The 15,168-nt window shown below is 40.9% G+C and overlaps 1 protein-coding gene across 1 annotated transcript in view; it reads right to left on the bottom strand.

Moving 5' to 3' along the window:
• CFAP70 (cilia and flagella associated protein 70) overlaps positions 1–15,168 on the bottom strand; it is a 136,198-nt gene that overhangs the window by 5,630 nt on the left and 115,400 nt on the right. Inside the window, 5 exon segments of the mRNA XM_004383233.2 lie at positions 5,154–5,243; positions 6,943–7,104; positions 7,627–7,779; positions 9,332–9,456; positions 11,605–11,754. Of these exon segments, the coding sequence (XP_004383290.1) occupies positions 5,154–5,243; positions 6,943–7,104; positions 7,627–7,779; positions 9,332–9,456; positions 11,605–11,754 (680 nt within the window).

Below are 15,168 nucleotides of genomic sequence, written 5' to 3'. Positions count from 1 at the left end.
CTTTACATTGGATCAGGGATGTGACCTGGGTAAAGTTGGTGTTACAATCCCACCCTAATCCTCTTTAACATAAAATTACAATCACAAAATGGAGGCCAATCACACAATTCTGGGAATCATGGCCCAGCCAAATTGATACACACATTTTTTGGGGGACATAATTCAAACCATGACAGTGATAAAAATGCAAATTAAGATGCCCATCAAATTGGCAAACGATAATGACCTGTCTGTCAGTTTGTTGTACTGTGGGGGCTTGCGTGTTGCTGTGATGCTGGAAGCTATGCCACTGGTATTCAGATACCAGCAGGGTCACCCATGGCAGACAGGTTTCAGTGGAGCTTCCAGAATAAGACAGACTAGGAAGAAAAACCCGGCAGTCTACTTCTGAAAGAATTAGCTAGTGAAAACCTTATGAACAGCAGCGGAACATTGTCTGATACAGTGCCGGAAGATGGAGCACACCCAGGTTGGAAGGCACTCAAAAGACTACTGGGGAACAGCTGCCTCCTCAAACTAGAGTCAACCTTAACGATGTGGGTGGAGTCAAGCTTTTGGGACCTTCATTTGCAGATGTGGCAGGATTCAAAATGAGAAGAAACAGCTGCAAACACCCATTAATAATCAGAATGTGGAATGTATGAAGGATGAACCTAGGAAAATTGGAAATTGTCAAAAATGAAATACATAAACATCAATATCCTAGGCATTAGTGAGCTAAAATGGACTGGTATTGGGTATTGGCCATTTTGAACTGGACAATCACATGGTCTACTATGATGGGAATGACAACTTTAAGAGGAACGGCGTTATACTCATCGTCCAAAAGAACATTTCAAGGTCTATCCTGAAGTATGATGCTGTCAGTGATAGGATAATATCCATATACCTACAAGGAAGATCAGTTAATAAAACTACTATTCAAATTTACACACCAACCACTAAGGCCAAAGATAAAGAAATTGAAGATTTTTACCAGTTTCTGCAGTCTGAAATTCACTGAACATGCAATCAGGATGCACTGATAATTACTGGTGACTGGAATGCAAAAGTTGGAAAGAAAGAAGAAGGGATCGGTAGGTGGAAAATATGGCCTTGGTAATAGAAACGATGCCGGAGATCACATGATAGAATTTTGCAAGATCAACGACTTCTTCATTGCAAATACCTTTTTTCCACAACATAAATGGCAACTATACACATGGACCTCACCAGACAGAATACACAGGAATCAAATCGACTCCATCTATGGGAAGAGACGATAGAAAAGCTCAATATTATCAGTCAGAACAAGGCCAAGGGCCGACTGCAGAACAGACCATCAACTGCTCATATGCAAGTTCAAGTTGAAACTGAAGGAAATTAGAACAAGTCCATGGAGCCAAAGTATGTCCTTGAGTATATCCCACCTGAATTTAGAGACCATCTCAAGAACAGATTTGACGTGTGTTGATCACTAATGACCAAAGACCAGACGAGTTGTGGAATGACATAAAGGACATCATATATGAAGAAAGCAAGAGGTCATTAAGAAGACAGGAAAGAAAGAAAAGACCAAACTGGATGTCAGAAGAGACTCTGAAATTTGCTCTTGAATGTCGAGTATCTAAAGAGAAAGGAAGAAATGATGAAGTAAGAGACCTGAACAGAAGATTTCAAAAGGCAGCTCAAGAAGACAAAGCAAAGTATTATAATGACATGTGCAAAGAGCTGGAGATAGAAAACCAAAAGGGAAGAACACGCTCAGCATTTCCTCAAGCTGAAACAACTGAATAAAAAACTCAAGCCTCGAATTGCAATAGTGAAGGATTCCGTGGGGGAAAATATTAAATGACGCAGGAAGCATCAGAAAATGGAAGGAATACACAAAGTCGTTATACCAAAAAGAATTGGTCGACGTTCAACCACTTCAAGAGGTAGCATATGATCAGGAACTGATGGTATTGAAGGAAGAAGTCCAAGCTGCACCAAAGGCACTGGCGAAAAACAAGGCTATAGGAATTGATGGAATACCAACTGAGATGTTTCAACAAATGGATGCAGCCCTGGAAGTGCTCACTCATCTATGCCAAGAAATTTGGAAAACAGCTACCTGGCCAACCGACTGGAAGAGATCCATATTTATGCCTATTCCCAAGAAAGGTGATCCAACCGAATGCAGAAATTATCAAACAATATCATTAATATCACAGACAAGTAAAATTTTGCTGAAGATCATTCAAAAGTGGCTGCAGCAGTGTATCAACAGGGAACTGCCAGAAATTGAGGCCAGATTCAGGAAGAGGACGTGGAATGAGGGATATCATTGCTGATGTCAGATGGATCCTGGCTGAAAGCAGAGAATACCAGAAACTTGTTTACTTGTGTTTTATTGACTACGCAAAGGCATTCAACTGTGTGGATTATAACAAATTATGGATAACACTGCGAAGAATGGGAATTCCAGAACATTTAATTGCGCTCATGAGGAACTTCTACATAGATCAAGAGGCAGTCATTTGAATGGAACAAGGAGATACTGGGTGGTTTAAGGTCGGGAAAGGTGTGCATCAGGGCTGTATCCTTTCATCATACCTATTCTATCTGTACGCTGAGCAAATAATCCGAGAAGCTGGACTGACTATATGAAGAAGAACAGGGCATCAGGATTGAAGGAAGACTCATTAACAACCTGTGTTATGCTGATGACACAACCTTACTTGCTGAAAATGAACAGGACTTGAAGCACTTACTGATGAAGATCGAAGAGTATAGCCTTCAGTACGGATTACGCCTCAACATAAAGAAAACAAAAATCCTCACAACTGGACCAATAACCAACATCATGATAAACAGAAAAGATTCAAGTTGTCAAGGATTTCATTTTACTTGGGTCCACAATCAACACCCATGGAAGCAGGAGTCAAGAAATAAAAAGACGCATTGCGTTGGGCAAATCTGCTGCAAAAGACCTCTTTAAAGTGTTGAAAAGCAAAGATGTCACCTTGAAGACTATGGTGCACCTGACTCAAGTCATGGTATTTTCAATCTCCTTGTGTGCATGCAAAAGCTGGACAATGAATAAAGAAGACCAACGAAGAACTGACGCCTTTGAATTGTGGTGTTGGTGAAGAATACTGAATATACCATGGACTGCCAAAGAACGAACAAATCTGTCTTAGAAGAAGTACAACCAAAATGCTCCTTAGAAGTAAGGATGGTGAGACTTTGTCTTACATACTTTGGACATGTTATCAGGAGGGATCAGTCCCTGGAGAAGGACATCATGCTTGGTAAAGTACAGGGTCAGCGGGAAAAAGGAAGACCCTCAATAAGATGGACTGACACAGCGGCTGCAACAATGGGCTCGAGCATAACAACCATTGTGAACATGGCACAGGACCGGGCAGTGTTTCGTTCTGTAGTACATACGGTCGCTATGAGTCAGAAGCAAATTGACAGCACCTAACAACAACAGCAATCAAACTGGCAAATGATAATGTCCATTACTGACAAAGTGATAGGAAAATGGACTCTCACACATTCTGGCAGAGTGTAAATCAGTATACAGCCTTTCTGGGAGCACTCAGTTGACACTATGATTTCAAGACCTTAAAAATATTTCTACATTCTTTTAGGAATATATCCTAAGGAAATAACCAGAGTTAAGCACAAAGATTTACATACAAGAATGTTTATCTCAGCTTTATTTATAATAGTGTAATTGTGGTAACTAATAACATGTCCAATAATAAGTAATTGGTTAAATAAACTATGGTATATCCACACATAGGTATAGTATGACTAAAACACTGATGGGTGGCAGAATTACTTGGACATCTTAATGGTAGGGCTTAACTGAAGTTTTTTTATAATATGTATTTTTTTTTACACTACTCAAAACTAATAGAAGCATGACCTACACTAAATAATTTGTATAGTTGGTTTCTTGTACTGTTGACAGTGCCATCAAATTTCTAACAGCTACTGATGTTTTTCATCCTTTTGGGGCAGGTGGAGCAGGGGGCACTTAGGGCTTGTGTATAGGTGACCATATTCCTGGTTGACCTGGGAAAGTCCCTGTGTCCCAGTGTAATTATTAATAGCACCTTTTTTATCCTCAGAAGTGTCTTGGTTTGGACAGTAAATTACGTGGTCATTCTATTTATGCATCCAAAGCATGGCACATCATGAGGACATTAAAACTCATGTTTTAGAATATTTGGTAATGTCATACAATACCAATGATATATTGTTAAGGAGAAAAAAACACTAAAAAGCAGTAAGTACATTATTTATAATTTTATACATTAAAAGTATGTAAAAAAAGACCAGAGGAAAATACAGGCAAATGTTAACAGTGGTTATCACTGAGTGGTGGCATTATGGATACTTTTATGTTCTCTTCATACTCTTTTGTATCTTCCAAAATTTCTATAATGAACATGTATTACCTTTATGATTAAAAAAAACCTCAGTGAAGAAGAGGAGACAAGGAAAGCAGACAACTCTTTTGTTAAGGGTAGGAACCAGGAAGGTGGTGGTGGTGGCGGTGGTTCAATAAAATGGGGAAAAACTATGGAGAAAAAGCTGGTTGAGAAGGAGAGGTTAAAAAGGTCAATCAAGGAAAAATTAAGGGAGTAAGGTACTAGGAAAAAAGGGGGGGATGGTATCAAGAATACGCGTGAAGAAATGTCAAGAACAGCAGGACGCACGCTCATTGCAAGACTGGAGGAAGGGGGAAGGTGAGGAGAGAGTTAGGTGTGATGGGACAAAAGGCCTACCCAAAGCTACAGCGGCTCCTCTTGAACACAGGAAGGCCACAGCGCTTAGTAAGTAATCAATAAATTCCTTTAATTAACTAGATTCTTCATCTTCCATATCATTTTTCTTGCAGATAATACCATAAAATAGCTTTTATACCAAATAACATAACTTTTTTTTATTATATAGTTTCCAGATTCAGGATTTTGTGGGATTTATAAGGGTATTTTATTTTTCTAATTCAGACTGGCCTTCAGTTCACTGAAAAACTTTGAAGAGCAACTTTTCATTAGAGAAGACCGCCCTGATAGCCATTCCACCATCATCACAAATCCCCAGGGTGCTTGGAAGACCAAGAAATCAAAGTCAGCTATATGCACAGGTCTAGTCTCAAGCCTTCAACTTCTTACCCGATAGCAGGAGATTCCCAGTCCTAACCAGGTAAGACATGAAGGTGATCTCTTACAAGCTTGCAGGTAGGTTCTCTTTGCCTTTTCGTACTGCAGAAAGAAAGCATCACTAAGTTACCGTTCTTCTGGAAGATGCAAACACTGCATTGCTGGGATAATTATGGAGCCTCTGACAGCTGCACTCCAAAACAATCCAAGTTAAGTGAGTCCATGGATTTTATTTTTATTGCCTACTCTAAGGGAGTTAACAAAAGACTGGTAAGAGGTGGATGGACCAAATTAAAGGGCTGACTTTGACCTGTAAGCAGTTCCAAAGATGCTATTAGTCTCTGTAAGAGTTGAAGCAAAGAGTTACACTGCAAGTTCTGGGCAACCCCAATGCTCATCTGAATTCTACCTAGACCTTATGGGTTCCCCCTTTCACTTAAAAGTGACATCATGTAGTGGGATACCTGCTACATGACCCCTGGGCTAATAAATGCGGGAAAATAAGAGGTATACTTGACATTGCTTCAACATTCGGAGAGTCCCCTCCTTGTAAAAGGTCTTAGGAGCTCACAGTACTACAGGAGACAGTCAGAAAAACTAAAATCAACAACAATAACAAAAACATTAAAGGAAGTAGCTCTCAAAGACTGCTCAAAGGACTGCCCTGAAAGGATCACTTCTTGCCTTGTATGCTTGTATCTGAGCTGAGCCTCAACGAGTAGCCTAAGAACTGCTTGCCTACTGACTGCCTGAGTCAGCAGCTCTGTGAAAATGCAGCTTGCAATGACAGCAGAAAGAAAACTTTTCCTTATTTAATAGAGATTTCTCTCAAGCCTTATATGTTGAGGAAGAAGTCTGGAGAAGTCCCACTGAAGTCCATGAAAACTTTCTAGAATGTTTCTACTAATAATAATTGTTGTTAGTCGCTGTCGAGTTGATTCTAACTCATGGTGACCCCATCTGTGCAGAGTAGAACTGTGCTCCATAGGGTCTTCAAGGCTGTGACCCTACTGAATTTTAGTATCTTTTTAGTAGCATAATAGTTAAGACCACAGACTCTGGTAGCAGACTTCATGGGTTTGAATCCTGGTCCCACTAATTGCTAGTTATCTGATGGTGGTGTGACGGTTAAGGTAATGTGTCACCTTGGCTAGGCCATGATTCTCAGTGGTTTGGCAGATATCGTGTAATCATCTTCATTCTGTGATCTGATGTGAGCAGCCAATCAGTTGAAAGGGGAGTTTCCTTGGGTATGTGGCCTGCATCTAATATATAGGGATGTTCTGGCAAAGCTCACTGTATCTCAATCCTGCATCAAACTTGTCATCCCCTGATCTCTGGTTCTTGGGGCATGAGCCAGCATCCTACCATCTGACCTACAGATTTTGGAATTCGCAAGCTCCCACAGCCCTGTGAGCCAGCAGCCTGCTGTGTGACCTGCTGATTAGGGGTTTGTCGGCCCCTGCAACCACATGAGTCAGGAGAAGCCTCTGGCCTGATGCGGACCCAAGAATTTGGGACTTGTCAGCCTCCACAACTGCGTAAGCCATTTCCTTGAAATAAATCTCTCTCTCTCTCTCGCTCTCTCTATATATGTATATATATACACACTTCACCGGTTTAGCCCCTCTAGAGAACCCAGTCTAAGATGGTGAGCTAGTTACTTTACCTCTAGATGTAAAAATACCATTATCATATTACTATTTTTAGCTCACAGAGGTGGATGTTAATGCTTGAACTTTAAGCAGATCCAAGACCATAGCCTGATTTACATGGTTATTCCCTATTCTCTATCCCTCACCTCTTTTTCTTCCAGATAGATAAGGCCCAGTCGCAGGAAGATGAAGTGCATCTCAGAAGCATCCACTACAAAACTAATGGTTCTCTCATAGCATGCTTTGGCCTCAGCATGATTTCCACTCAGAAAATAGAGATGGCCCTTCACGCCCCAGACGTTAGGGTTCTGAGAAAGAGAAGAACAAGTAGTATGGGACAAGATGATGTTAAAAATACCTTAATGATCCTTGTTTAACATTTAAATTCAGACCAAGTCCACTTTCTTTTTCTAATAGCACTCAGTTAGAAGGAGGTTCATTCAACTGTACTGGGAGATATTTTTCTAGGTCTACCCTCTCATTTCTTTCTTGAATTGTTCAAAGCCTTTTCGTCTTTGGGTAAATATTAAGAAAAACATTCACACATAGCCATGATAGTGTTCACAATGGGAAAACAGAAGTCCAGAAAACTTGAAGTAGATAAATACTATCTGCTGAAGAGCTGTCCTTCCCATTTTCTTTGCCCTTTGCAAAACTCATGATTGCTTGAGAAAAACAAACAGAAGGGAGTAGATAGATGAGTTCACTGACAGCTGATGACTCCCACCTCTGGTCACCAGAAATCTACTTGTGATAAGGCATCCCACCACCTTTGATAAAGCCTATTCACCCTTTCTCCTAACTTTAGAGGTTCTAGCAAAAGTTATTACCAGGTAGTCCATCTGGGCTGCTTGTTGAAGGCATTCCTCTGCCTTGGCAAAGTCCTTCTTGAGAAGGTATGTTTGGGCCAGCACCAAGTAATACTCACAGCTGGGGCCTCCTTGAGGGCATAACAGCTCATGTGCAAGCACTCTGTGCACATACTGCAAGGAAAAATTGGATTATGAGGAACATGCTGAAGATCCTGTCTCTGATAATAAATAATAAAGAACATATTATAGAATGAAATGATTATTCTCAACCACAAAAGGTTAGGGGTGAATTACAAACCTTCAGCACATCATAGCTCTACTACCAAGTATATTTACTCAACAATACAGACATTTCCCAGTGAATGACCTGCAGTGTAGCACAATTCTGGTCTTGCTGGTCATTATACTAGGTGACTGTTAGGCTGTAATTTATTATGCAGCAAACACGGGCACTTCATCAACCACCCCATTTACAAATGAGGTAACATTTTCGGGTAGCCATAGCTGTAAGGCAACTTACAGTAAGGCAATACCTGCTTTTCTAAAATTCTAGACTCAGGATCTTGGAAACACATATGTCTGTTTCTGACACACCCTCAAACTTCCATATGTCTATAGTTTTGTAGCATTGGGCTATTCTTTGTTTTCTACACTATATAAGGCCTGAAAAATTGAAAAACCCAGGATGTACTTGCTAAGCAGAGGGGCAATCCTTCTTTTGCTTTCCCTGTGTTCCCATCTCAGCCTATGATATAGAAACTTCTACCAATATTTATATCTCCTTAGGGAAATAGTTGGGGAGGGACTGCAGCTGTTTTCTCTAATTGCCTTCTGGCCCTTTAACATAGGGGGATAGTGACTTGCTCTGCTGCTAACTGAAAGGTCAGCAGTTTGAACCTACCAGCCACTCCATAGGAGAAAGATACGGCAGTCTATGTCTGTAAAGATTACAGCCTTGGGAACCCTATGGGGCAGTTCTACTTTGTCCTGTTGGGTTGCTATGAGTCAGAATCAACTCAACAGCAACAGATTTGGTTTTTGGTTTTTAATGTGGCAAAGGCTCCTGGTTAATGTGTCCCACCCAACCCAGCTCCTAATTCTTGTCCTTTCTTGAGCTTGGTTGCCCTTCAGTGGAGCATGCAGGATCAGGGCCAACTCTCTTGTCTCCTGGATCTTGCTCTCCTACTATTTGCTTCATGCATATACTTCTTGCTGCTTAAGTCATACACAGAACTTACAGGATGCCCTTCTCTGGTGCATGACTGGTCCTACATTTGACTGGATGGGCAAGTCACATTCTCTAGCAAAGTTTTACCAATAAAAATAATTTGAAATTTTAGGCATCCCACCGCCCCCATATACCACTGTGTATCTGTTTCCAATTGGTTTAGAACCTGGAAGGGAGGAAGGGTATGATTAGGATCCTGTGGACCCCTCAACATTCATATAATATGAGTGACAGCAGGCTACATATGACTTAGAAGTCTGGTTTTGCTCTGCTGGTATTCTGCAGGGAGCAGACTCATAGTAGGGTCTTCTGATGTCATCTGCAAACAGTGGCTCACATTTAGATGTTCTTTTCCCTGGGCCTAAGGTATGCTCTCAAAAGCATATTTGATTTCTGCTTCACGCACATTTAAGCTTCCAAAAATGCCACTATGGAAAGAACAAGTAGTTCACTAAAATCTTTCTACCTACTTGCTCTTTTTCAAAATATTCTGACCTGCACAGCATTGACCTTCATCAAGAAGCGTATGGTCTCCATGAAGATGGTGGTAGGAGTTTGGGAAACACCATAATAGGGGCCGGGATTCAGAACAGCTGATGAAGCTTGACATTTTGATGTTTCTGAAAATATTACATTAAAAAGACAGAAGATTAGCATAAAGAGAAAAAACTGTCAGAAGCACACACACACTAATGAAGCAGGAAGAATATTCTTTTCTAATACATAAAAGAGATTATAACCTGGAAAGCAATAGACTACTCTATAGCAATGGTCCTCAAAGAGGAGCTCTCAACATCTAGCTCAACTAGCATAACAGTTTATTAAGAAAATGTTCTACATTCTACCTTGGTGAATAGCGTCTGGGGTCTTAAAAGCCTGTAAGCTGACATCTAAGATACTCCACTGGTCTCACCCCTTCAGGGGCAAGGGAGAATGAAGAGAACAAGATACAAGGGAAAGATCAGTCCAAAGGACTAATGGACAACAACTACCATGAAATCCACCAGACTGAGTCCAGTACAACTAGATGGTATCTGGCTATCACGACTGACTGCTCTGACTGGGATCACAACAGAGGGTCCCAGACAGAGATGGAGAAAAATGTAGAACAAAATTCTAACTCACAAAAAAAGACCAGACTTACTGGTCTGACAGAGACTGGAGAAACCCCAAGAGTATGGTCCCCAGACACCCTTTTAACTCAGTAATGCAGTCATTCCCCAGGTTCACCCTTCAGCCAAAGATCAGACAGGACCATAAAAAAAATGAGACTAAAGGGGCACAACAGCCCAGGGACAAGGACTAGAAGGCAGGAGGGGACAGAAAAGCTGGTAATAGGGAACCCAAGGTCGAGAAGGGAGAGTGTTGACATGCTATGGGGTTGTTAACCAATGTCATAAAACAATATATGTACTGTTTAATGAGAAACTAGTTTGTTCTATAAACCTTCATCTAAAGTACAATTAAAAAAAAAGAAAAGGAGCTCTCGGAGATTCCTGAAATTAAATCTACTGGTGATTCCAAATGCAAATCACAAATGAAATGGTTTTTAAAAATATTCAAATTTCCCTGAATGTGAAACAATTCATAGACATTCTAAAAATATAGAATCGTTGTTAGAAAATCATAGGTCTGTAGTTGCCTACTTCTGTGGGCTAAATATAAATCCTTGCTTGTTGAAAGAGTTTCATCAAAATACATGACTGTAGGTGTTCTTCATATGTTAATACAGACAAGAGAGCACACAAGTGGCACAGTCAAGGAAACCTCATAGACATAACCAAACACCTCACGGGACAAAGCTCCTAGGCTTGAAGGCAAAGGACTACAGACTCAGGGGACATCTACATCAACTGGCACAACATAGTTCATAAAGACAATGTTGTACATCCTACTTTGGTAAGCAGAATCTGGGATCTTTAAAGCTTGGGGGCGGCCATCTACAATTCAACTATTGGTCTCTTTCAGTCCAGAGCAAAGGCGAGTGAAAAAAACCAGAGACTCAAGGGAGCAATGAATCCAAAAGACTAATGGACCACATGAACCACAGTGTACATGACCCCAAGACCAGAAGAACTAGATGGTGCCTGGCTGCCACTAAGGACCACGCTGACTGGGATCACAACAGAGAATCTCGGCAGAGTGAGAGAAAAATATAGAACAAAAAAGCAAATTCACAAAAAAGACCAGACTTACTGGTCTGACAGAGACTGGAGGAACCCCAGAGACTATGGCTCTAAGACATCCCTCTGTCCTGGAACTGAAGCCATTCCCAGAGACCACCTTCCAGCCAAACAATAGATAAGCCCATAAAATAAACAATGACACCCAAGAGGAATGTGCTCCTTAACACAATTAATTACATGAGATCAAAAGTGCAATATTCGCCCAAAAGCAAAGATGAGAAGGCAGGAAGGGGTAGAAAATCAAGACAAAAGGAAACGGGGAATCCAGGGCAGAAATGGGTAGAGTGCTGACACGTTGTGGGGAGTGAAGTCAAGGCCATGAAACACTTTAAGTATAAACTATCAAATGAGAATCTAATTTGCTTTGTAAAATTTCACCTAATGCACAATAAAAAAAGAAAGAATGAAAGAGTTCCATCACAGAGTGTGAGTTTCAGAGCCTAGCCTAACATGAAGGAACCTACACAATGTGGCAACTTCTAACAAGTCAGATTGCCTTTTTGGTAATGTTAAGAGTTTCAACCTTATCTAACTTGTTTATGAGATGCCCCCCTTAAAGAGGAAACCTTCATTCCTAATCACCTTTCTTTACTGATATCTCCTTGACAAATACGTTGGACAGTTTTCGGCTAGAATTTGGATCCGGAGATTGTTCCTGTGAGTCAGACTGCAGTCTCGAGGATTCTTCGAGAAATTCACCTAGAATCGATAGTGTACCTTCTGCTCCAGGTGCTGGTCCTGAACAGATTAAATTAAAGAAAAAAAACCCTGTATTACACTGGATATTAAAATGTTATTGCAAAAAAAAAATACCATTAATTTTCAAAGCATAAGAAGTATGTTCCCTAAATATTTCATGAAGGAAAATTGCTTTGGAAGACTTGTTTATATTTCTGAATAATTTAAAGACTACAAGCTGGAGGCAGGGCCAAGATGGCGGAGTAGTCAGACGCTTCCAGTGGACCCTCTTACAACAAAGACCTGAAAAAAAGAAGTGAATCTAACAATTATATATGGCAATCTGGGAGCCCTGAACATCAAAGGCAAAGGTGAAGAAATGGACTGAGTGGCAGGGGGAGGGAGAGATGGTTCAGAAGCAGCGAGGAGTTGCCAGACCTGACCTGGCAAAAGCGTGAGCCCTTCAGGCCTGATCAGCTTGGGGGTGAGCAGGCAAGCATTGGTGCTCAGGAGGCATGTTTTCAGTGCCAGGAGAGACCCAAGCCAGAGAGTCTACACAGCCACCCAGAACCAGTGAGAAGCAGCCCTCATCAGCAAAAGATAAGTACCTGCATATGGCCTACCGCACGGATCAAAAACACCTCCTTTAGGGAAAAACCTCTCTCCCATTTACCACCCCACTACCTCCTCTGCACTGGGTCCCGAACCAGCTTCAGCAATTGCCAAGTCCCCTGGGCCGGAAGTAGGATCTGTCACATGCCTGGAGCCATTCTCCCTGCCTTGGAGAGCGAACAAATTAACAAACAGAAGGAAAAAATAAACTGCCGGCTCGCCTAAGCCAGTAACCCAGGGTAGGCACAGCTCCTTTGCCTAGGCACAGGCATAAGAGATCCATGGACTTTGAGTGCCTTTCCCCCTGCATAGACTTGTGTGGGCCCATTTCAACAGCATAGGCCCTCATTACCGCAGTACAACAGGGTATATAACGGAAGTCTAACTTCAATTGTTTTAGCTGTGAAGTGGCAGGTTCTTGACATTTGACACTACTCTGCCCATTAAGCAGGGTCTTCATCTACCCACACCAGGGGCCTGAGGACTGGCGGTTCCACCCACACCACCTAGCCACCTGTGATAGGGGCCCATGAATAAGAGGTGCCCCCCACACCTTACAGCCAACAGCATTAGGTGCTTATATTCTGGCTGCAAAACCCACCCACCTACACGCTCTAGGGAACAGGGACATGCCTTCCTCCTGGACGCTCGGGGGTGGCCATCAGCACCCTGCCTTGCTCAGAGTGTGTCCCCCTGCTGCAGCCAGATGCCTGTGCCTATACCAATCATCCATGCCTGTCTAGGACTGTAGGTGAGACCCTACACCACACACTTGGTGGCTATCTACCTGGGCACCTGAGCTGAATCCATACAGAAGGAGTAGGCGGACTCCTGAGCTCACATACCTAGTAAGAGCTAACCACCCGATGACAGGACATTAGAGCTTCAAAGCTGCCAATAATCAAACTAGCTCATACGAGCAGCATATTTGGGCATATCAAAACAAAACAAGAAGCTAGGACACAGTAAGCAACATCAAATAAATAAATATAATAACTTATTGATGGCTTGGAAGCAACAGTCGATATCAAATCATATAAAGACGCAATCCATGATGGCTTCAGCAAGCTCCCAAAATAAAGAATCTAGAAATTTTCCAGAGGAAGAAAATTTCTTGGAATTACTGGAGGCACAATACAAAACAGAACTCTTCAAGAAATTAGCAAGGAAATTAAGCAAAACACAGAACATGCAACAGAGGAAATTAGAAAGATTAGAGAAGAGCATAATAACAAATTTAACAGGCTGCAAGAATCCATAGAGAGACAGCAATCAGAAATCCAGAAGATTAACAATAAAATTTCAGAATTAGACAACTCAGTAGAAAGTCATAGGAGCAGAATTGAGGCAATGGAAGTCAGAATTAGTGAGATTGAAGATAAAGCACTTAACACCAACTTATTTGAGGAAAAATCAGATAAAGCGATTTAAAAAAAGGAAGAAACCCTAAGAATTATGTGGGACTCTATCAAGAGGAATAACCTGCGAGTGACTGGACTACCAGAACCGGGGGGAATAACAGAAAATACAGAGAGAATTGTTGAAGACTGGTTGGCAGAAAACCTCCCTGATATCATGAAAGATGACAAGGTATCTATCCAAGATGCTCATGGAACCCCACACAAGGTAGATCCAAAAAGAAAGTCACCAAGACATATTATAATCAAACTTGCCAAAACCAAAGATAAAGAGAGAATTTTAAGAGCGGGTAGGGATAAACGAAAAGTCATCTACAAAAGCTGGTCAATAAGACTAAGCTCAGACTACTCAGCAGAAACCATGAAGGCAAGAAGGCAATGGATTGACATATATAAAGCCTTGAAGGAAAAAAACCTGCCAGCCAAGAATTATAATCCAGCAAAACTGTCTCTCAAATATGATGGTGAAATTAGGGCATTTCCAGATACACAGAAGTTTAGGGAATTTGCAAAAACCAAACCAAAATTACAAAAAATACTAAAGGGAGTCCTCCGGTTAGAAAACAGTAACATCAGATAACAACCCAAGACTACAACACAGGACAGAGGAATCAGGGATCAACCCAGATAGGGAAGTCACAAAAGTAAATCAAAGCTAACACACTGAAAATAGGGAAACAGATGTCAACATGTAAAAGATGACAATACTAAAACAAAAAAGAGGGACTTAAAAATGTAGACATAGATTTTTCATATGGAGAGGAAGTCAAGGTGATATGAAGAAATAAAAGACTACTATAAACTTAGAAAAACGGGTAAATATTAAGGTAACCACAAAGGAAACTAACAATCCTACAAGTCAAAATAAAAAAACTAGAAAAATATAAAGACTCAGCAAACACAAAATCAACAACAATGAAAAAGATGAAAAGAAAATCAGCACAGAAAATTAAGTGGAACAAAGAAACTGTCAACAACACACAAAAAAAGACATCAAAATGAGTTTACATACCTATTAATAATCACGCTGAATGTAAATGGACTAAATGCACCAATAAAGAGACAGAGAGTGGCAGATTGGATAAAAAAACATGATCCGTCTATATGCTGCCCACAAGAGACACACCTTAGACTTAAAAGACACGAACAAACTAAAACTCAAAGGATGGAAACAAATATATCAAGCAAATAACACTCAAAAAAGAGCAGAAGTGGCAATATTAATCTCTGAGAAAATAGACTTTAAATTAAAATCCATCACAAAGGATAAAGAAGGACACTATATAATGATTAAAGGGTCAATACACCAGGAGGACATAACTATAATATTTACACACCCAATGACAGGGCTCCAAAATACATAAAATACACTCAACCAGCACTGAAAAGAGAGAGAGACAGCTCCACAATAGTAGTAGGAGATTTCAACATGCCACTT

This window comes from Trichechus manatus, unplaced genomic scaffold (assembly GCF_000243295.1).
Source record: "Trichechus manatus latirostris isolate Lorelei unplaced genomic scaffold, TriManLat1.0 scaffold00106, whole genome shotgun sequence".
In the NCBI taxonomy this organism is placed as follows: Eukaryota; Metazoa; Chordata; class Mammalia; order Sirenia; family Trichechidae; genus Trichechus; species Trichechus manatus.
Note: the sequence above shows the minus strand (reverse complement) of the source record. Positions and strands in the feature narration are given on the sequence as shown.